At 57.7% G+C, this 25,073-nt stretch overlaps 2 protein-coding genes across 9 annotated transcripts; both read left to right on the forward strand.

Moving 5' to 3' along the window:
* Positions 1–1,497: 1,497 nt before the first annotated feature.
* On the forward strand, positions 1,498–17,746 carry FBF1 (Fas binding factor 1). Of its 8 annotated transcripts, none has more exons than XM_064466879.1 (31): positions 1,499–1,605; positions 2,258–2,375; positions 2,581–2,608; positions 3,297–3,338; positions 3,672–3,762; positions 4,198–4,258; positions 4,799–4,849; positions 4,989–5,133; positions 5,770–5,850; positions 6,603–6,722; positions 7,589–7,742; positions 7,969–8,102; positions 8,547–8,649; positions 8,759–9,148; positions 9,805–9,882; positions 10,181–10,275; positions 10,945–11,003; positions 11,768–11,812; positions 11,903–12,037; positions 12,244–12,344; positions 12,755–12,961; positions 13,443–13,550; positions 13,861–14,000; positions 14,299–14,417; positions 14,535–14,657; positions 15,051–15,236; positions 15,994–16,170; positions 16,362–16,499; positions 16,600–16,732; positions 17,055–17,224; positions 17,543–17,746. In XM_064466879.1, exons 2-31 carry the CDS (start codon positions 2,373–2,375, stop codon positions 17,624–17,626), a joined length of 3,501 nt encoding a protein of 1,166 aa, XP_064322949.1. In that variant the 5' UTR covers positions 1,499–1,605; positions 2,258–2,372; the 3' UTR covers positions 17,627–17,746. The 8 variants fall into 8 exon arrangements, with proteins under 8 accessions (XP_064322954.1, XP_064322949.1, XP_064322951.1 ...); XM_064466881.1 differs by having other exon boundaries at positions 17,100–17,224; XM_064466880.1 differs by having other exon boundaries at positions 8,762–9,148.
* A 1,257-nt stretch (positions 17,747–19,003) lies between these two features.
* Positions 19,004–23,713, forward strand: MRPL38 (mitochondrial ribosomal protein L38). The gene is made up of 9 exons (XM_064466974.1): positions 19,004–19,119; positions 19,329–19,508; positions 20,233–20,361; positions 20,443–20,651; positions 21,017–21,089; positions 21,629–21,674; positions 22,065–22,223; positions 22,619–22,755; positions 23,076–23,713. Exons 1-9 carry the CDS (start codon positions 19,053–19,055, stop codon positions 23,210–23,212), a joined length of 1,137 nt encoding a protein of 378 aa, XP_064323044.1. The 5' UTR covers positions 19,004–19,052; the 3' UTR covers positions 23,213–23,713.
* Positions 23,714–25,073: the final 1,360 nt, after the last annotated feature.

Here is a 25,073-nt window from a genome sequence, read left to right on the forward strand (position 1 = left end):
GTGGCTTTGCTCTGCAGCGCTCCAGGGCAGCCGGCCCAGGCCAGCGGCTGTCCTCGCCTCCGCTGTTCTTCACAGCCACGGGGAAGATAAAACCGGCAGAGAGCAAAGCTGTCTGCGGCACGTCGCTCGGTACCGCTGTGGCACACAGGCTGGCAGCAGCTGATCGCTGCCAACAGCGAAGATTTAACAGTGGTGGTCGGCACAGAAGCTTTAATTCATAAGAAGCTCTTTCTTTAAAATTGTTTCCCTGTTTTTTTGGTGTAGAGAGTGACGTAAGGGCAGACGCTGCACTTCCTTGCATGCTTTTTTTCATCTTGCTGCTGTTAGTGGTAGTACCTGAATGCCGCAGCCTGGCGTGACCTGCTGCGGCTCAGGGTCAGCGAACAGCGTTCAAACTCTGTCAGATGGCCCTGCATCCTCGTTAGGGCTCGTCCATCCTTTGGCAAAACGTGGTGGTACCATTTCCCCAAGCGTTGAGCCTCTTCGCTTGAGGATAAGCGACTTCAGTGTCAAGTAATACTGCTTGTAAGCTACACCCCTCTCCTTGAAGAGCACTGAAACAAGCCCTCTGTGACCATGGTTTCCAGTCTGATTTGAACGATGGACTCTCAGAAGTGAAGACGTCAGGAGCAGGCTGTGTTCCCAGACGGACCGGCGCCACGCATGGTGAAAGCCGCTGGTAGATGGGCCCGCAGGTTATAAAATGCCAAAGGCAGCCCTGTCCCCGGGGGTTTGCTGGAAGGAACAACTCTGGTACAAGCAAACAAGGCAGAAGCAGGGCTGACTTGGTCCCGTACCTGGCGTTAGTAGGTGCAGTGAGTACCTGAACTTCTAACATTTCTAATTAGCAGTTTCCAGCGGTGCCAGTGCACCTTGCCGCAGAGGCTGCTGCGCTTTGGTTTGCTAAATCGCCCCTTTAGAGCGATGGTCACTAGTTCTAGTTCATCTACTAAACTGCCCCAGGTGGGCTGCAGTGAACAGGCATTGCTGGGTGGGCTATTCATGGCTTCTCCTGGGGGGTTCCCAGGCCCAGCCTGTGTTTCCTCCTGCTTAAGCTGGGGCGGCGGCTGCCGCGCTTACCCGGCGCAAGGGCTGTGCCCGTGGGAGCTGACACCCCGCAGTGCCTGGCCTCTGCCTGGCACCTTGTCGGGTCTCGAAAGGAGGGCTGCGATTATCAATTAAACACCAAGACAGGGCTTTAAAGCCCCGCGGGGCTGATTATCTGTGCCAAAGCCAGCCTGCTGGCTCCGAAGGTATGTCGTGGGGGTAGCAAAATCCCTGTCCCCGGGGTGTCCCCGGGCACCCGGAGGCCCCGTGGGGAAACGGGACGGTCCTGCTGCTGCTCGAGGACGTGGGGAGGGGGATGCGGGGTGCCGGGGGGTGCCGCAGCCCTCGGCCCCCCGCCCGGGGCCCTCCTGCAAGCTCCGGGGAGAGCCGGGCCCGGCTGCGGGCGGCTGCCGGCGGCTGAAGTTCCCGGCCCGCCCCCGAGCCCGCGGGACTACATTTCCCATCGCCCCCGAGGGGAACGGAAGGGAACGGCAAGAAGGGCCGGGCCTTGCCGGGCGGCGGGGACGGGGCTGCCGCTTCCCCGGGCTGGGGGCGGCGGTGGGTCCCGGGAGCGGGCTGCTGCGGGCAGGGGCTGGGGGCTGCGGGGGGCTGGGGTCCAGGGCAGCGCCGGCGCTGGCCAGGGATGCTGTGGGTCAGGAGGGCAGCGGTGCCATGGCAACGGGATGCAGGGAGGTGGGGTGTGGGGGAGGTCTGGCTGGTCGGAAACCTGGGGGGGGCTCCTTTCATCCTGCTCAGACCCCGAGAGGTGCCGCTTTGTTTCCTGCGTGGGCCCCTGTTGGAGATCCCCTGGGCGCGCCGGACCCAAAGGGATGAGGTTTCCTTCCCTCCTTCCCCTCTTCCTGCCCCAGCTCCCTGGGGTGTTTCGCTGGCTTTGGGCTGAGCAGGAGCCACCCTGGGGGTGTCAGCACCCTGGGGGTGTCAGCACGCGTGGGGCAGGGCGGGTGGTGTTTGCTCCCTCTGACCCACGCGCCTTGGTGTCGGTGTGATGTTCTCCATAGAAGCTGCTGCAGAAACTCGAGGCTGTTTCGGGGAATAGGAGATTGTTTTTAAGACTCGGACTAAGCCTTGTTTAGAGTGGCTTGGAGAGGCCCGAGCAGCTCAGAGCCAGCCTGGCGCGCTGCAGAGGGGCCCCCGGCAGGAGAGGGGAGCTGGTTTAACAGCAAATTGGGAAATCCTCCTCTCCCCGCAGGCAGGAGGTTGGTGTGGATGTGATCGACAGCGTTAGATCCCCCGCAACGTGGAGGTGGAGATCAGATGCATCTGTAAACGGACTTGCTAGAGCAGGGGAAGGCTGGGATCCTGCGATGGTGAGTGTGATAGGGTATGAAGGCAGGCCTGGGAACACGCACCCTGTGTTTCACGTGCCATTTCCCAAACAGCGTGGGTGGGAGGAACGCTTCACTGTTGTTTGTGGGATTCTCTGGAGAAACTGTCCTCTGGCTTTAGTGTTTTGAGAAAGTCCACGTCAGACTTGCTTTGTTTTCTAACGAGGGAATTTGTCTTTCTCCACAGGCTACAAAACCCAAGAAAAGTTTAAGAGGTACGTACACTCGGGTGCTTTCCTTTCGCTGTCCATAGGAGCTTTGATCTGCTGGGAACACGTGAGACTGAGGAGGGGGAACTCTGGGATCAGGTGGCAGCCCTGGCCCCTGAGGTGTTTCACGGTCCTTGTCTGAAAGATGCAGTTGAGTGCATTGTGTCGTTCCTGAACGAGAGATACTCACCTGCCTCTCACATCAAGTGGATTTGCTTATTGGGGTCCTTTATTCCTTTTCTTGTGGCCTTTCCCAAGTACAGGGGGAACATATGCATCTATTTCCATTCTTCCCCTCACCTAATCCCTAACTGCTTGTTTAGGGGCCTCCTGCAGCCCCTGATACTGAAGCAGTGCTTTTGGGGTTGCCCATGGGCTGTGAGCTACTGCGGGGTGAGAGCTCTCAGAATAAGTGCTGCTTGTGGCCAGTGACTAACTGAGCAGCTGGCTCCCTTGATAAAGAAATCACCTTTCTGGCTGAGTGAAGCCAAATCTTTTATCCACAAAATACTGGATCAAGTCCTGGCAGTTCTCTCTAGACCAGCCTTGTGCTGGCCTTATGCTCGTGATGCTTGAGACCAAACCTTTATTCCTGGGGGATTTCAAAAAAGCAAGCCGTATTGAAACTGGGAGCTTTTCTACTCCTGCTTGATGAGCTCACCTACCTCAACACCTTTAATTTGTCTCCTTTCAGGCTCTATTGATGATGTGCTTGGTGACCTCCTGGGATATGATGGTAAAATGAACCTTCTTTGCATCTGAAAGGGCAGCATCCTTGTGCTCTTACGCCCCTCCCTGGGAGCAGGAGGTGCTGGTGCAACAGCCATTGGTCTCCAAGGGGCTCCCGTTGGGAGGGGGATAGGAGGCAGGTTGCTGAGTGGGGATCAGGGTTTCCCGGAGTCGGAGGCCATTGAATAGGTTGGATGTCAGCTTGGGGAAGCGAAGTGAAGTTCATCTCTGATTAAAAGCCTCTGCAGCTCATGGGGAGACAGCAAATCCCCCTGTGGGGTGCCTAGGCCAGGCTTATGCCCATGTGCATCATCCTAATCTCTCCCTATCTTGTTTCCAGATGAAACCCCTGTTAAATCTGCCAGAGCTTCCCAGCTGGCGGGGGGCAGCAGCAGGAGAGCCCGGGGCACCAGCTCGCAGGCCAGCAAGAAGTGAGTGCCTTTCAGACACAGCCTCTCCCACTTGAAGATCCCTCTGTGCTCCCCGGTCCTTCTGACCTGCCCCGTCCTTGGCTTCCCCACCTTGCTCCCTGCCTGATAGCAATTGCCTGGGAAGGCGCGTTACCTGCAGTGCCTTTGGGAACGGGCAGCCCAGAGCCTGGAGCTTTCCAGCAAGAGTCGGGTGCTCCCGGCCCTGTACAGCTTCTGTAAATCTCCCTTATAACAGTTGCTTGCTTAACTATAGCAGTCCCAGCCCTACTAGCTTTTATCCCAGTGCTATTTTAGCCTCATTTTCTGTTGTATGATGTGGCTGCCACGGTGTGCCCATGTGGTCCCCTCCACCTCCCACCACCTGGCCTGGCTGTCCCCAGGGCACCCTTGCCAAGCCCATGTGTGGTGCTGCTAACCCCCAGGCTTGTGTCACAGGTCCTTTCTAGAGGATGATTTCTTCACAAAACTCCCTGCAGAGGACATTGAAGCTGCAGAGGTGAGCGCAAATTTCAGGAGAGAGTGTGGGTGTCCTGAGGGCTGGGACTGAGCCAGCCCAGGCTTGCCCCTGTTGTCACCCCATCCAAGTCAGCAGTGGGATATCGGCGATGAACCATGAAGCATGGCTGCAGAGGTAACCCCTCTCCGGCATCGCTGTGGGGTGGGGAAGATGGGATGGAGGAGTGAGCGGATGGTGGGAGAAGGGCTTCCAGGAGCCCGGGATGACATGGAGCAAAGTCAGGGGGCCACGTTGTGCCGCAGCCCAGCCTTCCTGGGTGCGCTTCACATAAAGTGTCATAGGAAGGACCCTTACCCAAAGCGATGGCCTGGGTGTTCCTGGCGCTCCTCCCAGAGGCAGCAGGATCTCAGCAAAGGAATCAAGGCATGGGGTTTCCAGTGAGGGGGACACTAGGAGGAGTTGGGCGTGTATTCTTCCTTTCCATAAAATGAGGAAAACCAGGAGCCAGGGCGTGGAAGCAAGGGGTGAGGAGTTTCCGAAGTCTGCTTGTCTCTGATCTCTGCCCCCCTTGGCATGCAGGGATCCAGTGCCTCTGATGCAGACCCGCAAGCTCTGCTGCAGACCCTGAAGGTAAGAGCATAAATATCCTTCATCTCAGCCCCACATGCGCTGCAGCCATGGCCTCCAGCAGCAGCCTCCGAAGGGAGAAGCAGCGGTGAGGCGTTAGCAGTGCTCACCCTGCTCCCATCCTTGTCCTTTTGCTTTCCAGGACATGGACGACATGGAAGCTGATCTCCTGGGAATATCGAAACCCAGTTCTGGTCCAGGGAAGACAACTGTGAAAGGTCCTGGGAAATGTGACTCCTCAGGAGGAGCAGTAAAAACCGCAGGGAAGCTGCTAGCTCCTGAGAAGGGTAAAAATGAGATCCTGCTCTTCCTTTTATAGTCTGTTCCCAAATGAGCAGGAAGTATTTTCTTCCAGGATAAGGAACAAAAAGTGGATTTGTTCTTCAAATCCTTTTCTTAGTCCTTTTTGGGTTTCCAGTGGGGGGACACCAGGAGGAGTTGGGTGTGTATTCTTCCATTCCATAAAATGAATGTCTGAATGTCGCAGACACAGAGTGTTATTCTGGCCATGTGTTCTCCTTCGGACATCCCTGGCCCGGCCTCTTGTCGTGATGTGATAACATCACTAACAGCAGCAGCAGCAACAGCCACGCTGCCGCCTCCCACCAAACACCATTTGGCCATTCCCTGGTACAGGTCAAAGACCAGGGATCCGCCTGATCTGCGCGGAAGGAGAGCCGGAGGGGTCCCATTTAAGACATGCCAGTCCCTGAACTGCCCTGAACTTCCCCGGGCCCTTTTCTCCTTCTCTGCTTGCAAGGAGAGCCCTCCAGAGAGATCCCCACCCCGTATGCCTGTGGGGGGACTGTATGTCGCAATATGTGCTTTTAAGGGGTTGCTGCTAGAAGAGTGACCTCAGCCAGGGTGGGCGAGGGGCATCTCTGCAGCACCTTGCCTCTGAGAGCTGTGGCCTCTCTTTCTAGGAGAGTCTGCGCCTGTAATGGAGAAGAAGCCACTCTCATCCCCCCCTGCTTCCCGACAGTACAAGAAATTTAACTTTGGAGGTAGGATGACACTTTGCTTCAGCACAGAGATGCATGGGGGCAGCTGAGGACTCTGCCCTTGCTCTTTGCCCATGGCTTGCCTTTCTGTTAACCAAAGGCTTGGCTGGTTAATGAGATACAGAGTCCTTCACCCCTACGATGCTGGTGCAAACCTAATCCTTCAGAGGTGACCAAAGGAAAACGTATTACAGCTCTGCATTTGAGGCCCTCCCCAGGACAGGGCTGGGAGACAATTCCTGGGGGCATTTGCATTTTCACATGTGCTTTGGTTTTTAATGACTGTCTGTAACACTCGGGAGCCCTTGTGTCAGGCGGTATTCTGTCCAGCTTCCAAACAGGGGCAGTTTCCTGGCACTGCTGGGATCTCGTTGTTAAAGCTTGTGCTTCAACCAAGATCAGCATCTGTTAAAATCACTAATGGGCTTTAGGTGATTTAGGTGGGCTTTCTCCTCCCCTTTTTCTTTGCCTAAACAGTGTTCAAACATTAAAGCACCCAAGTTTTGAGTTATTTTATCCTAAGAGAAAGAAAATGTGGAAAAACTGAACAGAAACGTAACTCCTGAGTGTTTGAAGTTCAGGGAGACTCAAGGGTATCCCAGGTCCCTGCAGAACCTGCATTCATGGCTTTGGGCGGCCCCGTCTCCTGTCCCCACGTGCACATGGCGGGGGATAGTGCTTGGCTTAGTGCAGAACTGTTCTAAATAACCTTGGTTTTGTTTGTTCTTATTATTATTCTCTTTTATGATTCCCAGATTTAGATGATCCTTTGGCAGGGCTTTTATCTGATGAGGAGCAGGGTGCTCCCAAGAAGCCAGCTCCAACAGGCACTAAAAGCAGTTCTGAGAGAAAACCAGAACAGAGCAAAGAGAAGGGTAAGCAGTGTTGCTCGATGCGTCGTCTTTGTGTTGAAAGAATCAGCAGCCTGGTTTAGTTTGTGCGAGGTCCTAACTGATTAAATCAAAAGCCACCTAGTCCCATCTCTTATTTACCAGTATGGTCATTTACAGAGCAACTTGGTAACGGGGTTAATTGTGACACAGCTCACCGAGTGCTTGGTATTTCCAGTGTGCCACAGGTTACAGAACTGACCTTTCTTTTCTGGGAGTGGAGGCTCAGATCTTACCTTTGACCTCATCTAGCCTGTTCTGCAGGTGGCCAAGCGAGAACAAGTTTTCTGGGTCAGGGTCTGGTGGCTGAGAGCATCACTGGTCTGTACCAAACCACAGCTGGGGCACCGCTGGGTGGGATCCAGCAGCACTGTGGCTGTGTTACAGGCACTCATCCCTCTTGTTCCCACAGCAGGGACACTGATGGGTCTGATAGTCCCCTAAAATCGCCTTTCGCCTCCATAAATCCGCTCTGGACACCAGTAGCAGCTGGTGGGTTGGGGCACAGACTAAGGTGCATTCATGGAGCAGGGACTTTGGGTGAAGCAGGGCAGGAATTTTCTGATTGGAATCTTGCTCAGCTAAAAAAGCCTCTGGTGTTAGGCAGAGCTGGAAACCCCAGCGTTAGTGACACCCAGCAATGACCCATCAGTGGATGCACGGCCACAGACCAGGCAGCAGAGCGTTGCCACTTTGTCACGTGCTTGGAGATTTGGTCACTGACAAGAGTTATTTAAAAATTACTTTGTAGGTGGTCCTGAGAGATAAGAGCAGGCAGGGCTGCTTTGATCTCTTATTAAAAAACCGAAACAAACCCTCTGATCACACACCCTGTGTGATCCCATCCACAGAGCCGCCCCCACCCCAGACGCCCCAGCACACCGTGGCCCCAGTCTGGAGGAGGGAGGAGCTCATGTTTGAAGATGATGGTGACGACCTGATGGATGCACTGGGATTTGGCAATGGCCCAAAAGGAGATGAGAAGCAGGGAAAGAAGGCGGAGGAGTAAGGACAATGAAGAGGCAGTGGGAGGAAAGCTGGGGGTGGCTTGTGCATTGAGATGGTGCCAGCATGCTGGGTGGGGGGTGCTGGAGCCTCTGCCTGCATGTCCCAGAAAGGGGCAAGAGCAGCCTTGTTCCACAGAGAAGAGCCAGAGCGCCCTGGCCAGGCTGTGTGATGAGAAACAGCCCTGCCTGTTGGAGAAACCCATCTGCCGCTCTGTCCCCAACAGAGAGGAGCTCCGTCCAGCTCGCTCCAAGCTGGACGAGTTGCTGGGACGAGGCTCCGTGGCCAAAATCCTCGAACAGCCAGGCACGGGAGAGCGCAGGGAGTTTAAACTGGATAAGAAGTACCAAAAGCAGACAGGTGAGCACAACCAGGGGCTCTGGGAAGGTCTGCAGAGGTGACTGCATTGGCTTGGGAGAACAAGAATGATTTCTAATGCCCTTGCAGGGGAAATGTGGTGAGCAGGGTTGCTGACAGGCTGTCAGTCCGCGTGGGGAGGGGGGAAGGTGCCTAATGCAAAGGTGTTGTACTCTGCCCTTGAGGCAGCCTGGGAGCATTTCCACTGTACCCATAACTCGGTTGCTTTCGTACGTGGTCTGATTCCCAACAAAGATGCTTTTCCCAGCCACGTTGGGGAGGCACGTGGAGCCACACTGGGAGCCACATTGCTCATGGGCTTCCAGGGAACATGTTTTCTAGTAGTGTTTTCCAGATTCCAGTGGGAATTGCAGGGAAGGAAGAGGGGGGCTGCTGTCTTTGCAGCTGGCTGCTCCTCTGGGTGCTGACTTAAGCTCGTCTGAACAGAGAAGGAAGAGGTTCGGGACGAGGAGGATTTTGTCTTTGGAGCGTACCAGCCCACGGTGGCCTCCACGCCCGAGGGCCGGCCGTCGAGAAGGCAGTCAGTGAGGTATGGTGCTCTGTGTGTGTCTGTCGCTGCAGCCACCAGCCACGCTGTCCCTGTGGCAGAGCAGGCAGGGTCCCCTCACAGGCAGGTATGTGACTGCTTCTCCTTGCAGCAGATTTTCAGCTGAGGACAGCAGCGAACCAAAACCAGAGCCCCGCTCTAAACCTCCTCCTCCAGCCAGCCGGAGCCCTGTGCGGGGCAGCAGGGCTGGAGGCGACTGGCTGGGTTTGAAAGATGAGGATTTTATGGATTCGGAGCCGCCGTCTCCAGCGAAGGCCAGTCCTGCGGTCAGCTACCCCAGCCCTGCCGCAGCTGGGCAGCCCGACCCCACCAGCCAGCTCCCGGCTGCGGAGGAGGCAGTAGCCAAACCTGAGCCCCTGGAGAACTGGCTGAGTGCTGCCTTGTCTCGCAAGAAAGCCCAAGAACAGGCGAAGGCCCAGGAGAGAAGTGCCAAGCCCTCGGAGGCCGCAGGCGAAGGGCTGGATCCCTGCTCTCCTGTCAGGTAAAGGCACGATGGATGGCCGCAGTGCTCCTGTCTGTTCCTAGCTGCTCCAGCAGGACAGCTCAGAAACCCTCAGCTCAGATTTAAGAAATTAATTTTAAGCACTATCTTGTCTCAGGTTTGGGTAATAACGTGGGGTCTTTCTCCCACTGATCCAGCCCACAGTCCCATTACACCTCTGGGCTCTCCTTCCAGTTGTGGCCAAGGTTGCACACACTGCCTCGCGTCCCGCGGAGCTGTCCTGGATCAGCACAGTCCCAAGGCTCCCCCCATGCTCCTCGTTCCTGCCTTCGTTCCCCTTTACTCCTCTTAGTTCCAGGCAAACCACCTCTTTCAGTTTGGGTTTACACAAGTTCAGACTTCTGCCATTCAAATGGGACTGGGAAGTGCGTTGCAGACAGCTGTTTATGGTGGGCAGGGCTGCGTTAGCTGGGGCTGCGGCTGCCCAGGGGACGGGGGTGGATGCAGCAAGGAGGAACACCGGTGATGGAGGTTTTGGGGTGTCTTTGCTCCCTCTGCAGCCAGAAGGCTGAATCCTGCCACAGCGGAGTGGGACAGATGCTTTCACCTGCAAGGCAGGGACAGATGTTGGGGGAAAGGGTCTTGTCTTTCATCACCTCCTGGGCTCTCCCTCATAGGATGGTTTTTGCTTGCAGCCAGGCAGACACCTCCACAGGAGCACCGCAGCAGGCAGCTGCCCTGTCGGACAAGGCAGCGAGCGCAGATGGCTCTGGGTAAGGCCTCCTTCACATTTCAGGCGTCCTCTGTGGGTGAGATTTCCTGCAGAAAGCAGCTGCGTGGGTGAGATGGGGGAATGGGGATTGCTGGCAGCTAGCAGGGATCACTTTGGTCTGGGACTCTGTCACTGGGAGGGAAGGCAGCTCTGAAGGATCGTCAGACTTTTGCCTGTTTGATCAGAGTGGAAAAAGCCAAGCTTTAAACTTAAAGAAATGCCAAGCGGGATAACGCCTGTGTGCCTCTCCCTGAGCTGTGACGCCGCTGCACATCACTCGTGTGTCTGTGCCCACGCAGGCAGCTGGTCCCCCGGCTCAGCACCGCGAAGCGAGCCACAGCTCACCCTTCGGAGGCGGCGAAGGGGGATCCCTCCAGAGGCGCCAGCAGCCTGGGTACGTTTCGTGTGGCTGGGTGGTTTGGGCAGCAGTATGCAGAGAGGGTTCCCCTGCCCTGCAGGAAAAAAAAAGGCAGGAGCCGCAGCATTGCCCTTGGCCATGTGAAGGCTGCCCAGGCCTTGACCAGCTGTTGTCAGAGCGGGCTGCTGAGCTGCAGGATCCCACCGTCCCCATTTCGTGCCGTGGTGGGGACATCGTGCTGGGGCACGCTGAGCTCCGCAGCGCTGCCTTTGGGGTATCGGAGGGCTGCAAGGGACTTGCTCTCTCTGGTGTGGGCATAAGTTCTTGCTGTCCTTGTTCTCTCCCCCTTCCCTCCTGCTGCCCCCATGCTTGTCCTACTAGTGCTGTGTGCTAGAAGACCCCCTCCTGCCCTGGGCTGAGGCTGTGCATCAGCTCAGAAGCCACTGAAAGAACCTTAGGGGACCCAGCTGCCTCCTTAGGTGATGGGGATGGAGGAGGAGCTGTGCTTTGCCCCTAGGCTTACTCTGTGGATCAGAGTCCCACCATCGTGGGTGGGGTGGGGTAGGGGTGCGGGTATGGGCAAGCATGTCTGACCCTCTGTCCCCATCGCCAGCCGCTGGAGCGGAGCAGGACCCAGGCCTACATCCTTCTGGGAGGGGGTGGTTCCATTGCCATGTCTGAATCATGGACTTGTTCAATTTTCAGTCCCCACGGCCTTGTTCCCAGGAGAGCAGGAGATGCAGGGCCCTGCCCCGCTCGCTCAGGTAGGTCTGCTGGTCCCACACCCCCAGGAGATGCGGGGCTGGGGTGGCGATCGCGAGCCCTCCCCTGCCGACTTGCTGGCATCCAACTCTGTCGCGCTGCCTTGGCAGGAGGAGGGGTGTGCCCTGCTTTGCATCTCTGGGAGCCTGCGTTCATGGAGGCAGTTTGTTTGGAGAGCCCTGAAATGCCACAGTCTGTATTTGTCAGGCCAAAGCACGTGTATTGTGGATGCTTTGTAAATCATGTGCGTTTACAACCCTGCATTGCCTGAGCTGTATTTGCATAGTTCTCCGGGCATCTATATATTATATTAATTAGGCAACAGAGGCTCCAGTTGATAAAGGACTTTTTCTTCAGCTGTTTTTCCCCAGTGTGGTGGTGAAGGTGCTCTGAGATTGTTTCTAGACAACTGAGGGGGAATTAGAGCCTTTGACAGAGAGGGAAGCTCTTGCTTGGTCTTTGAAGCCTCCATTTCTCATCTAGCTGGGCCTCCTTGCCCTGCCCTGGTGGCAGGACACACGCTCCCTCCCAGAGGACTCCTGGTCTTATCCTTGAGCCTGTCCCCAGAGAAGGAGGAGCTTGTGTCTGGGGTGGGGGCTGCTGAGTGTCACCTGGGGAGAAGGGACCCAGGCCGGCAATGGGGTTGGGCTGGAGAAGGGTAGAGGAGGGACTGCAGTGGGCTGGGGACAGATCGCCATTCCCAGCCTAGGGGGAGATGTTCTCCCCAGGGCTTTACCTCCCTGAGATCATCCCTGTGCCTCCGCAGGTTACCGCACCCAGAGCACATCTCCAGGCTGCCCCGCAGCTGCAGGTGAGGCATGTGCCTTCGATGGGGGCTGATGGCCACACCACAAAGCCACTGATCCTGAAGGGCCTCAATTTTCTCTCTCCATCCCTGTAGGCAGAGTCGCCAGCCCTGGGCTTGCTGCACGAGAAGAGGCTGGGGGCTCCCATGGGCCAGGTCTATGAGGATGCATCAGGCTATCAGGCAGTGCTGCTCAGCGCCCAGGCCCGTGTGGCAGAGCTGGAGAGCCGGGTGAGCCCCACCGCCTGCTGGATGGGAGACCATGGGTGACCCAGGGGGAGGAGAAGGGGCCAAGTCTGCTCCAAATAGCATCAGGGGGACAGGGGAAAGAGGAGAAACCTCCCTATCCAGAGATGCCTGCGGCCACCAAGTGCTGCAGGGGGAGTTCTGTCCCTGGGGCAGCACAAGGACCGTCCTTCTCCCTGGGTGCCCGGCAGGTCCGGACACTGGAGCTGGAGCGGACACAGCACAAGCTGTTGCTAGAGAGTCTCCAGCAGCGGCACCAAGAGGACCTGGATCTCCTTGAGAGCGCCCACAGGTACCAGGCTCTTGCCTGTGTTCCCCTCCTCTGCCAGGTCCTTGCCTACAGCCCTGTCCATCTCCCCTGGGGTGGGAGTGCTGGTCGCTTCCCAGATCCATCCCTGGGGTGGGCAGGCACAGAGCCATGTCGATGTGGACGTGGTGGGGGCAGAGAGCAGCTCCCAGGTGAGCCAAAGTGGGGGTCCACTTGCACCAGCACTGCCCCATGGGTGACAAGAAGGAGGGGCCAGTGCCATTGCCAGCACGTCCCCAACCAGGGCACCAGCAGCAGGGTTCAGGGCTCAGGCTGCGGAGAGTCTGTATGTGTCCCCATGCAGACAGCGACACCGACCTGTGCACTGCGGGTGGAGAGTGCCGGGTATTGCCATGAAAGCAACGCTTCTTCCTTGCTGTGACCTCTCCGGGCAGGAGCCGGGTGAAGGTGGTGGAGGAGACCTACGGGCAGCGGGAGGAGAGGCTGCGGCGGGAGAAGGAGCAGCTGGCAGCTCAGCTGCTGTCGCAGAGCCAGGATGCGGAGCAGGCACGGGCGGAGCTGGTGGCACAACACCAGCAGCGCCTGGCCGTGCTGGAGCAGCGGAGCACGCTGGAGCTGGAGCGGCTGCAGGAGCTGCAGAGGTGAGAGCGGCACGCACGTGGGGCTAGTTCCCCTTTTTTGGCAATGGAACCAGGGCACGGGGACACGGTGAAAGGAGAAATCAGGCTCCAGAAGCACTGGGTTGTGGGCAGGTCAGTGGCTTTTGGAGTGGGGATTTGGTTCATAGGTGGGCACAGGACTGAGACATCATTTCAAAGTGAATGCACTGTGTTTTGAAAGATGCTGAACCCAGTGTTCTGTCTCCCCAAAATCCCTTTTATTCAGATCACTGATGTCCACTCATTTGGGTCAATGAGAAATCAGTGTTTGGTAGGGAAGGTCGTAACCCCTAAATGTGGTCGATCCCAAGTGTCAGTGGGATACCCCGTGACAGACCACCATGCCAGCTTGGTTCCTGGGGCCTGGTTCTCAGCCCCACGACCAAGCCTCTTCCCTGGTGCCCGTCACGGGGAGCTCTGGTTTGTAACAGCTCGGGGCGGGCTCCTTCCCCGTGTCCCGCAGGGCGTCTGTCCAGGAGATGCGCAAAGACCACGAAGAGCAGCTCCAGCGGCTGAAGCGGCTGAAAGACCAGGAGATCGATGCGCTGACCAGCGCCACTTCGCACACCAGGTACCGATGGCCGGCGTCGTGTCCCCACATTGGTCCCTGGCCGTGGTCCCTGTCCTGCGGGGAACCAGCCTCGGACCGTGGCAACAGGGGCCATCCCCTCTCCCACCCACTGCCTGCAGGGTTGCTAAGCTCTTTAATATATGTAGTACTCCCCTAAGCAGCAGCTACATCTTCCTAGTGCTCTGCTATGACCCAGAGAGGTTCAGGGCAGGGCTGCCCAGCCTTTGGCCCACCACACATCCCCCTCTCCATCATGGTGAGGTGAAGTGATTGCACGGGGGTGACCCTCTCCCCTCGCTCCTCCCTGCAGGTCTCTGAATGGTGTCATTGAGCAGATGGAGAAGTTCTCCAGCGACCTGCACGACCTCTCGCACAAGGTGGAGGCCACGCACCACACCACCTCCCAGGAGCTGGCCATGGGGGCACGGCAGCGCGACAGGCAGCTCAAGGGTACGTCTGCCATTCCTCTGTGCCGAAACGGCTGCGGGGTCCCTGCTGGGGCTGAGGACACCTGGGAAACAGGGAGAAGTTGCTCCGAGTCAGCCAGAGGCTGGGAGCTGTGGCTGGCCAAAGCCTTGCCTCCTTTGGTCACTGGGCATCTCAGGGTCTCCCCTTTACAAAACGGCACCCTGGGGATGTGCAGAAGGTGATGAGCACAAATGCGTGCAGTTCTTCTGTGAATATGGGGTGGACAGAGTGGGGTTTCCCACCTCACGCTGCTCATGGCCCTGCTGCTGCCTCTCCCCAGTGCTCCAGGACAGGCTGTCGCAGCAGCAGAGGGACATGGAGGAGGAGCGGAGCCGACTCCAGGAGGTCATCGCTAAAATGGAGGCCCGACTGGGCGAGCAGACTCGGCTGCTGGAGCAGGTGAGCCCGCGCTGTGTCCTCTGCTTGGGTCAGCCCCCCTCTCTGGGTATGGGGCGTACGTCTTTCCACTGGAGGTCCCTGACCTGGCATCTGTCTCTCCTCTGTGTCTGAACCCAGGAGCGATGGAGGGCGACGGCGGAGCAATCCAAAGTGGAGTCACTGCAGCACTCGCTGGAGGAGCAGCGGCGAGTCATGACCCAGCAGCTCTCCATGGAGCGAGCAGAGCTGGAGAGGGCGAAGGTGAGGTGGGGCGGACATCTCCAGGTGCTTTTCACATGTCCCGTGAGTCTGAGCGGGGTTGCACTGGTCTGTGGTGGAGGAACGAGCTGGGTGCTGGGCCGCAGCATCCTTCCTCTGCCCTCTGCCTCCTCAGTCCCAGGCCTGGTCGCACGGCGAGTCGCAATCAGACCAACGCTCTGGCACATGGATGCTGTGTGCGTGCGTGATGCGTGCTGGTTCTCGAGGGGCGCGGGGCCAGAGCTCTCCGTGCAGGGTTCCCGCCAGGCGCCTTGAGCTCGAACCAACCTCTGGATGTTACATGCGGTTTAGTGGCAGAGATGGGTTAAAGGAGAAGAATCCTACGGTGAACAGGACTTAGTGCTTTCTCTCTCCCTCTCTTGCAATGCTCTCCAGAGCGCTTTGCTGGAGGAGCAGAAGTCGGTGATGCAGAAGTGCTCGGAGGAGCGACGGAAGCTGGCGGCCGAGTGGGCTGAATTTCACACTCGGCAGCAGCTGAGCAAGGAGCGGATGGAGCGTGACATGGACCGAGCCCTGCAGATGGACTCCCAGAGGGAGGGCACCATCATGAGCCTGGCCAAGGTACTGCAGCAGAGCCCCTTCCCGTGGCGTCCAGCACGGCTTGGCGGGCTCATGGATGGGTCCTGCCCACAGGGCAGATGTTCAGTGCTGCCTTCAGGTCTTAAGACAGAGGTGTCACTCCGGGTGGTGAGAATCAGGCTCTTCCAGGAGCAGCCTCCACCAGCCTGATTTAGGTATTAACTGGAGCATCAGTCACCTCTGCCTCTCCCCTTTACCTTGAGGAGTTTGGGCAGCCAGATCAGGCACAGCCGCCTCCGTTTTAAGTCTGGTGAGAGGAAGCTCCCGTGGTGGGTTAAGCAAAACCTCCCCGTGCCGTGGGGATGTGTCCAGAGCCAGTTCTGCTCCCCTCGGGGGCTGCCCAGAGGGGATGTGTGGCACAGACAGTGCAGCAGAGCTGTGCTTTTAAGGACTACCAGGGTGGAAAATAACCATTCCGGCTGGATATTTCTGCTGGTGACAAACTGCCGTGCCTTGAGCATGTTTTAGGGTGTGCAACGTGGTGAGGGGCTCCGTCCTTTCTGGGGAGGGAGTGTGTGTGTATGTGCGTGCGTCTGTACAATCCCAGCTCTGCCAGCCCCGGACCCCAAGGGTGGGTGGATGAAGGCACTGCTTGGGCGCCTGGTATTGTTGCTCTGCACCCAAACTGGTGCACACAAGGAGCTCAGCAGGGGCAGATCTCTCCCGTCACTTGGGAAGACATGAGGTAGTGTCCAGGACAGGGCAGATAATGCCTCAGTTTCCTCCGTGCCCATCCTAGGAGCAGGCAGAGCTGAAGATCCGGGGCCGTGAGCTGAAAGCCAAGGAGGAGCAGCTGGCGAGGGACAGGGAGCTGCTGGATGAGGCCTGGCAGGAGCTGAGGCTGGAGAAGGAGAAGGTGAACGGGGCTGCACTGCGCATCCGGCAGCGGGAGGAGGAGATTAAAAGCATGACCAAGGTAAGTGGAGCAGCTGCGCTGAGGTTCACAGCTGTACAGGGGCTGGCAGCAAAGCCGGGGCTTCACACCTCTCCTGAAGTCAGGAATCCTAATCCTGTCCTGGGAGGGGAATAAGGGGATGCACAAAGGAGCCCTGCCTTGGGGCCGCGAGGGTCCCTGTCCCCAGCCTCCCCAGCCACTCTGCATTGCAGCTCTCATCCCAAAAGTACGAGGAAGGGGAGCGAGCCCTGAAGGAGGCATGCAGGATGGAGTCTGAGCACGAGACCAAGTTGCAGGTCATGCAGCAGCACCTGGAGCAGCTGAAGCAGCAGGAACAGCGTCTGCACCAGGTAAATACCCCCTCGCCTTCCCTTCTCGGCCTGAGGCTGCCGTGCCAAGGACCTGAACCTTTGCCAACAGCTTCTCTCTCTTTCTCTGGGGACGGGGCAGGAGCGGCTGAGCATGGCTCACCAGAGGAGACAGCTCGAACAGCTACGTGAGGAGCTGCCCAACAAACCTGTGATGCTGCTGACCGCAGACCAGGACCTCGGTGCCCCTACGAACGGCCTCTCCAGCACGCTGTGTAAGGCTTCCTGCATGCTGCTAATGGGAAGGGACGTGCTGGGGGGCAGCTGCACTTGTATTCCACTTCTCAGGAGGCTTGGGATGTTCCAGGGGGCTGGTTTAGTTCCCCTGTGTATAAACCTTAGATGTGAGTTGGTGTTGGCCTTCTCGTCCTCCGAAGGAGCTCAGTGCAGCTCTCTGAGCCAGGAGGAGGGGTAGAGGGGGCAGGAAGGGACAGGTACCTGGGTTAAAGCCTGTTTGCACTGGGAGGCTGGGGAGGACCCTGCTGCAGGGACATACAGGCAGCAAAAAAAGGAATGCCCTGTTGTCTCTGTCTGCAGTTCCTCTGACAGTGGCGGCACCATATGCTCGGGCTCTCGTTCCAGGCTTTTTGCCTCCCGTCAGGGTGCTCCCTCGGCACAGCCCGGGGGGTAGCAGGGAAAGCCTGGCCATGGCCGGCCCCACCGAGCTCTACGCCAAGCTGCTGCTGCTGAAACACAGGGCCCAGCAGGTGAGGCGGTGGGGAGAGCGGGGCTGGAGGGGCTTCAGATGAGCTGGGTGGGAGCAGGGCTGGGTGAAGCCTGATTCGGGCCTGATGGCCACAAGGTGGGGATTCTCTTTAAGGCTTCTTCTGTGGGTCTTGCTCAGAGTGTGAGGCTGTGGGCTCTGGGGGGGAGCCTGTACACCCCAGGGGGTACCACAAATGGGAACCTGCTCATGGCATGAAGGAGGGTTTGGGATACTTCCCTCACTCACGAGGGACACCCCAGGCTGTGACCCCGTTTCTGTGGCACTCTGATATCCATCCCATCCATCCCTCTCTTCTCAGGACCGTGATTTCTTAGAGGATGAGCAGTTCTTCCTGGAGACTTTGAAGAAAGCGTCCTACAACACTTCATCTCTGTCAGACTGAGGATGCAGTGCGTGCATCCCCATGCACTACCCAAGGGACGGTTGTGTCTGTCCTCGCAGGAGGCTGCTGTGCCCTCCCCCTGTGGGAGGAAAACAATAAATAATCCCAGTTCTCAGCTGAGCATCAGTCCTTCTCTTTAAAAACAGTCTTAGAGTGTTCAGAGTGTAAAATCCATCCCTATGGGCTGTGAAGCCACAGGTTGTCTGGCGTCCATCCCTCGGGCTGAGGGCCACTGGCCAGCCGGTGGGTCTTGGGCAGGCAGCTGCCCGCCACTGGGCTCCGGCAACCAAAGCACTGGGGGCGATGGCGGAGGTTTGGCTGAGCTGCAAGGCTGAGCAAGGCAGAGCTGTTACCGTTCTGCCTTGGGGCTGTGCTGAGGTTCACCAGCATGCCAAGGATGGTCCACAGCCCACAGGCCACTCCAGCTTTTCCTTTTTGGGCTATTTTCTGAAGAAACCTGGCTTTTGTGCTGGGTTTCACCTTAGCTCCCTGCCGCCCCGGGTGCCAGCAGGGCCACTCTCGGCTCCCTTCAGCAGGATCTGTCCTGGGGACAGAGGAGCCGGGGCAGGAATCACAGGAGCACAGAATAGAGGGGGTTGGAAGGGCCCTCTGGAGCTCACCCCGTCCCACCGCTGCTTGAGCAGGCACCCCCAGAGCAGGGGCACAGGGCCACGTCCAGGCGGGGGGTGAATGTCCCCAGGGAAGGGACCCCACAGCCTCTCTGGGCAGCCTGTGCCCCTGCTCTGGCACCCGCACAGGGAAGGGGTTTGTCCTCATGTTCAGGGGGAGCTTCCCGTGTTCCAGCTTGTGCCCGTGGCCCCTTGGCCTGGCGTTGGGCACCACTGGAAAGAGTCTGGTACCATCCTCCTGACACCCACCCTTCAGATGGTTATAAGCATTGATGAGATCCCCCTCAGCCTTCTCTTCTCCAGGCTGAACAATGCCAGGTCTCTCAGCCTTTCCTCAGAAGGGAGATGCTCCGGTCCCCTGATCATCTCTGTAGCTCTCCATTGGACTTGCTCCAGCAGTTCCCATGCCTCCTTGAACTGGGGAGGTGGCTCAGGGTCACCTCGCTGCCCCCCAGCACCCCCAGGGCCAGCTCAGCAGAGCCGCTGGCCAGCAGGTCACCCCCAGCCTGTGCTGGTGCGGGGGGTGGTTCCTCCCCAGGGGCAGGACCCCACACTCGCTGCTGTTGGATCTCCCCGGGCCCTGCTCCCCCGCCCGGGTCTCGCTGAAGGCAGCGCAGCCTTCTGGTGTACGGAGATGGACGGGGAGGGGTAGCCCGGGGCGTGAGGACGTTTCTAATCAGGCTCCGCGCCGGACAGCCCCGTTGCTATGGCATCGGGGGCCTTCTATGCCTGGCCCTGCGCGGCGCAGCCCCTGTCGCTATGGTAACGGGGGCCTTCCGCGGAGGGCGGCGCGCAGCATGGCGGCGCCCTTGCTGAGAGCGGCGCTGTGCGGCGCCCGGGGCGGGCGGGCGTTCGGCACGGCCGGTGAGCCACGGCTCGGGGGGAGCCGGTTTCCCCGCGGGTGGGCGGCGGGAGGCGTGTGGGGCTGGTGGGGGGAGCTCCCGGGCGCCTGGGTTCGCCAAGCGTGCCTGGCGGGGGCGGCTCCGGGCCGGGTCCGCGCTCCCCCTCTGCCCGGGCTCCCGCGTCCTCGTTTCGTGCTCTGTCTGTAAAAGGCAATCTCTCTCCGCTTCCAGCCGTGCTCTGCAAGCGGGCGGCCCCGCTGGGGCCGATGCCCAACGAGGATATTGACGTCAGCAAGTTGGAAGTGCTGGAAAAATACCGCAATTTCTCTCGTTACTTCAAACTGGCGGAGAAGGAGAGCAGGAAGCCGCGCTGGTGGAGGACGTACCGGCAGTACACCAGCCCTCCACCAGGTACGTGCGGAAGGAGCTGCGCCGTGCCGGGTTTTGCTGCTGAAGGTCAAGGAAGCTGTGTTGGGGCCACAGGTTTGCCCCCAAACCCGCCCTCTAAAGAGCCAACGAGGTGCTTTGGCATGAGGTTGGCCCTTCTCTACTGTAGAAGTTTGCAGAGCGCAGATGTCTTCAGGGGAAGCAGATGGCAGCTTTCTGGAAGGAGGGAGGCTGGCCACGACCTGCCAAAAGATGTCCAGCAGCATAAAGAAGCAATTCCCTGGATCCTCAGCAGCATCAGAGAAAGCAGACCAGGAACCAGAGCTTTAGACTTGCAGCAAATAATGCCCTTTGTCTGCAGACCAGCCACAGAGAGCAGACCTGCTCGCTGGCTGGCAAACCTCTGGGTCTGGGGGTGCGATGAGTTGGTGGGGAGGAGGGATTAGAAGCAGGGAGGTGCAGAGGGAAGGCAGAGGTGGTAGAGTCGAGTCTCTGACATCTTGAACACCCTGGAGGTGTCCAAAAACCGTGCGGATGTGGCACATTCAGGGCATGGTTTAGGAAGCCCAATGGTGTTGGGTTAACGGTTGGACTTGATGATCCTAGAGGTCTTTTCCAACCTTAATGGTTCTGTGATTCTATGAAGTTTGTGTCTTTCACACTCTAACATTTTGCAGGGGTTTTGTGTTTGAGTATTTCAGTATTCAGTTTTTTTTCATGTACCTGATTTTTTCACCCTTCTCTGAAGAACCAAAGACTGACATCAGCCTACCGCGTGTTAAGCTGTCGCGGGCAAAGGAAATCAAGGAAAAAAAAAAGATCCTGAGGGAGAACCGCCAGAATGCCGAGATGGAAAGAGCAGCACGGCTCCGGACTGGTGTGTGCCCTGCCACCTCCCTCCCTGCCCTGGCCGCTGGCGTCCCCCAGCTCCCCCGGCAGCGTTTCTCTCTCCTTGCAGTGCTGATCCCCCTGGACGAAGTCAGAGCTGAGTGGGAGAAGACCAGTGGCCCGTTCCACAAGCAGCGTGTGGCAGAGCACTGCGGGATATTTCGTGACTTGTTCAAGGGGGCCACATTCACCCCCTGGGTTACCTTGAGGGTGGAGTACAGCCAGGAAGACGAGCACCTCGTGCCGGTCTACTATGGGAACATAGTGACTCCGTCAGAGGTATGTGAGGGGAGCTGGGAACAACCTCGACCCTGTGGGAAGCCTCTGTGGTTTTGTCAGGTGCTTCTAGCCCTGTTCTTCCACTGTTTGTTCTGGGGGATTTCTTTTACAAGGGTATTCCCTCTGTGATGAAGGAAACGTGTTTCTTGGATGTGGTAAGGGCAGAGCTTTGCAACAGGGTGCTTGTCCGTCGGCAGGCTGATGTTTATTAGCGCTCATGGGGGGTTCTCCAGGTGGAGCTGGATTACCTGGTGGCATGGCTCTGCCCGTGACAAGTTCATATTCTTTGCCATGGAAATCATGACCTGGTCATAATGGAACCTGTTGTTTGAGTGATTTACATTCTCTTTATGTTCCTCATTTAGGCTTCCAGTCCCCCTGCAGTGTCATATGAGGCAGATAAAGGCTCCCTCTGGACTTTGTTGCTCACAAATCCAGGTGAGTAGCAGGTTCTTTTAAAAAAACTAATTTAAATGGGGTTGTTTCACTTCACTTTCGGTTAGCTCCTGTTTCTTTTGGCTGCACAGTATCTTCTGAGTAGGGATGCATTACATGTGCAGGAAAGATTGTGGCCTCCCCAAATCTCTAGCAGTTGAGAGATGGGACAGTGAGGCAACAGGACCTGTGTCACAGTGTGGTGGAAGCTGTTCCCTGACTCCCACCTTTTGTTTAGCCCCAAACTCTCCTCTCCCTCGGCAGTCTGCCTGGGAGGTAGGTTAGCTGACGCTGTTCACCCTGAGAAACAAAGGCACGGTGAAGTGAAGCAGCTGACAAATAAGTCCTTTTAATCTCAGAATTACATCTGTGGAGTCCTTTGCTCCTCATTTTAAGCTCAATCCTATAAGAACGAGTTACTTTTCTGCTAGGAAAGGAATGCTGGGAGGTCTCGAGCTGGAGGGGGTCTGGGCGGTCTCACTTTGGGGTTGATGCATACACCAGGTTGTCACCAAGTCGCCTTCCTCTGTTTGCATTTGCAGACGGACATTTAAGAGACACGGACTCGGAGTACCTCCACTGGCTGGTGTGAGTACTGCGCATCAGAGCTGCGCACTGCTTGCCTCAGGGAAAGCCCAGGCGGAGAGGGCAGAAGCTCCTCCGACAGCGCTTGGGAATAAGTATTTGCTAAGACAGTTCTGTGGCTTTCTCTGGTGCTCCTGCCATTAGCTTCTTTACCCGTGTTCTGGGACCTGCTAAAGATGCAGTAGTTCCAGGTGCTGCTGCTATTTGACATTCAAAACACTGGGTGTGATTTTTCTTCCAGTGAAAGCAGCCACTAGTATCTGTTCACTTGTCAAACGGGCATGAGTCGTGTCAAAATACAGCACAGGGTGACTTGCAATCCTGGGTGAATCTGCTGGTCCTAATGGAGGGAAATGGATGGATATATAGTGAAGTAAACTTCTTTGTGTTCAGGACAAACATCCCAGGCAACGACATCAAGTCGGGTAAGGAGATCTGTCATTACTTGCCCCCCTTCCCTGCCATGGGCACTGGCTACCATCGCTTCGTCTTCCTCCTCTTCAAGCAAGACTGCCCCATAGATTTCAGTGAGGACGTCCGGCCGATGCCATGGTAATTCGGGCTTTCACGGGGCATTCGCACTTGCTTGGCTACGCCGTTGTTGCTTATTACGATGACATGTTTGCTACTGCTGTAGGAGAGCAGTTCCTTTTAATCTGCAGGGTTGTTCAGGGCTGCTTTGAGTTTGTGTGTCACCTGAAGCTACCATCGCAGCGCTGCAGGAGCTGCAGAGTCAGTTGCTTTAAATCGGGTTGTTAAGAAAGTGTTTTTTCCTGCCTGGGGCAGCAACATGCACGGAGCTGGAGAAGCTGGGAGAATTTTTTTAGTGAATTCCTTTTCCACCTCTGTTTTGTAGACCCTGTGGTGATGTGAGGAAGTGGTTGCTTACCAGAGTGACGCAGGAAAAGAGGTTCACCTCAGCTCTTGCGCTTGTGTCTTGTTTCCAGCCACAGCCTCAAGATGCGAACCTTTAGCACGTTCGACTTCTACAGAAAGCATGAGGACGCAATGACCCCGGCAGGGCTGGCGTTTTTCCAGTGCCAGTGGGACAGCTCCGTTACTTGGGTCTTCCATCAGCTTCTCAGTAAGAAACGCAGCGCACAGGGGTGCGGGAGGGGGCCCCTGTGCGGGCTGGGACGTGGCCCGGTGGGTAACGCGCAGGGTCGGCGAAGCGAGCTGTGGCTGTAGGCTCTCGCTTGGTCCTGGCACTCCTCTTGGACCTGTTACAGCACAGATCGAGCCGTCCTCCCCCCAGACTGACAGCAGTCTGAGGAAACAACCTCTAAAAGGCCACTTTGAATGAACGTTTTAAAATATCACCAAGAGAGCCTTCACTAGGGGCCCTTGCTGGCAAAGGAGAGGGCCTGAACCATCTTGCTAACGCTCCGCGTCACTCCTTTACAGATATGAGAGAGCCTGTGTTTGAATTCGTGCGGCCACCCGTTTACCATCCTCCACAGTTGAAGTTCCCGCGCCACCAGCCTCTGAGGTACCTGGACAGATACCGAGACTCCAAAGAGCCCACCTACGGCATTTACTAGGGGCCCGGCCTCCTCTCGAGGCGCTCTGGTGTACACTGGGCTGCCGGCTTCCCTGTATTCACCCAGCTGGGAGCTGCCTGTGTCTCTGGGGGGAACCGACAAAGTCCCAGCCCCATGGCTCCCAGTTCCCCTCCGCTGGCAGCGCTGGGAAGCGTGCAGCTTGGGGCAAGAGGCGTTCACAGTGCTGGCAGCTGCGTGGTCAAAAGGCTACTTAAAGAGGATGTTCACAGATGAAAGCAAATCCGTGGCCAGGCTGAAATCTTGCTGCTGGGTCTGTAGCAGAGCTGATCAGTGAGGGTGGCAGGGCAGAGCCCCCCCGAGATGCCCTGCCTTGCTTCTCCGCAAGGGTCACAGTTCTCCTTTTGCCTGTTCATGGAACATACAGAGCCAGGCCAGCCTGGATTTCCTCCCCTTACAGCGCTGTGATTCAGGTCTCTGTCGGCTTTCATTTGTGCAGTCCTCTTAAAGAGGTGACTCTGATTAAACACACTCTGAATGATGCTGGAAGAGCTGTCTTTATTGGGAAGAGCTCAGTGTCCCGGCCAGCTGGCGCAGAGCTGGGGAGCTCAGCAGGCTGCAGGGGAGAAGGGCAGCCCTTCCCCTGGCCGGGGTCACTTTCCCCTCTTGGATGTTGTAGGGCAGGAAGAGTGTGGCTACGCAGGTGGTAAACCTGGACAATGCTGTTGTAGCTGCATGTTCCCAGCAGCTTTATCTGAGGATCTTCCCTTCCTCAGGAAATAAGAGCCTCTAAGAAGCAGCGGGGATCGTGCTGGCGTGCCTCCCTGCTGCCGTTGCTCAGGGCCGTTACCAGCTACGCCTGAACTCGCCTCCCTCCCCGAAGGGTTCTGGGGTCTGCTTTAAGCCGGGGTGAATTAGCCGGTGGGGTGACCACGGCGCAGGTGTCCTGCGGGTCCAGGCAGACACACGGGTTGTGTTAACGCCCCTCTCTGAGCTTTGCATACTTGGTCAGAATTTGCAGATTCAGCCTAAAGAAATGTTGCGGGGCTGAAGCTCTGCTGGGACGTGCAGGGAGTTGTGACAGATCCCCAGTCGCCTCTGAAGTCCAGGGGCAGTCCGGGGGGTGGCTCCGAGCCTGGCTGTGATGCAGAAGCTGCTCTGGCCCCCCAGCAGCCCGCGGGTGAGTGCCCGGCTGCAGCGCAGGCCCCCTCCCCACTCCCCCTCACCTGCGTGGGTGAAAGCAAAGCCGCCTGCGTGGGGAGGCCACAGAGCCGTTGCAAACCGAGGCCGTCCCGCCAGCGTTCAGCTGCCTGGGAGCGTGCGCGTGTCTGATGGCACCCCTGTGCGGGTGAGGAGATAAGGTTTGGGCTCAAAGCCTGGGAGCTGTTTCTTCTGAAACTGAACTGTGTGAAGACGAGGTGAAGGTAGGCGGTGCACGGGCACCGCAATCTCCTCTGGGCAGGAGGCTCCACCTGAGCTGGGACTGATCGCGTTGGAGCACTGGTGTGCACGGGTGTTGCAAGGAACTTAGTAGGAAAAGGAGTGGTGGGTGCGCACGGGGGCCGGTGCAAACAGCAGGAACTGTAGTTTAAAATGGAAAGATGTGAGGGCGGGTTGTGGCCCTCGCTGGCTGCTGGCATGTGGGGTTGTGGCCCTCGCTGGCTGCTGGCATGTGGGGTTGTGGCCCTCGCTGGCTGCTGGCATGTGTCACAGCCCTTGTCGCTGCAGAGGGAGGTGACGTGAGGCTGCAGCAGCGATGGGTGTCCCTCTCTGCTGGTTCCCAGGCTGGCAGATGCCAGGAGCGCTGTACTGAGGTCTCCCTGCCAGGGAGGACTTGCCATGCTGTGCTCGGGGATGCAGCCCTGGCGGAGTTGAGGGTGCAGGGAAGTTCCCTCCAAGGGCA

Source organism: Phalacrocorax carbo, chromosome 16, assembly GCF_963921805.1.
Source record: "Phalacrocorax carbo chromosome 16, bPhaCar2.1, whole genome shotgun sequence".
NCBI lineage: Eukaryota > Metazoa > Chordata > Aves > Suliformes > Phalacrocoracidae > Phalacrocorax > Phalacrocorax carbo.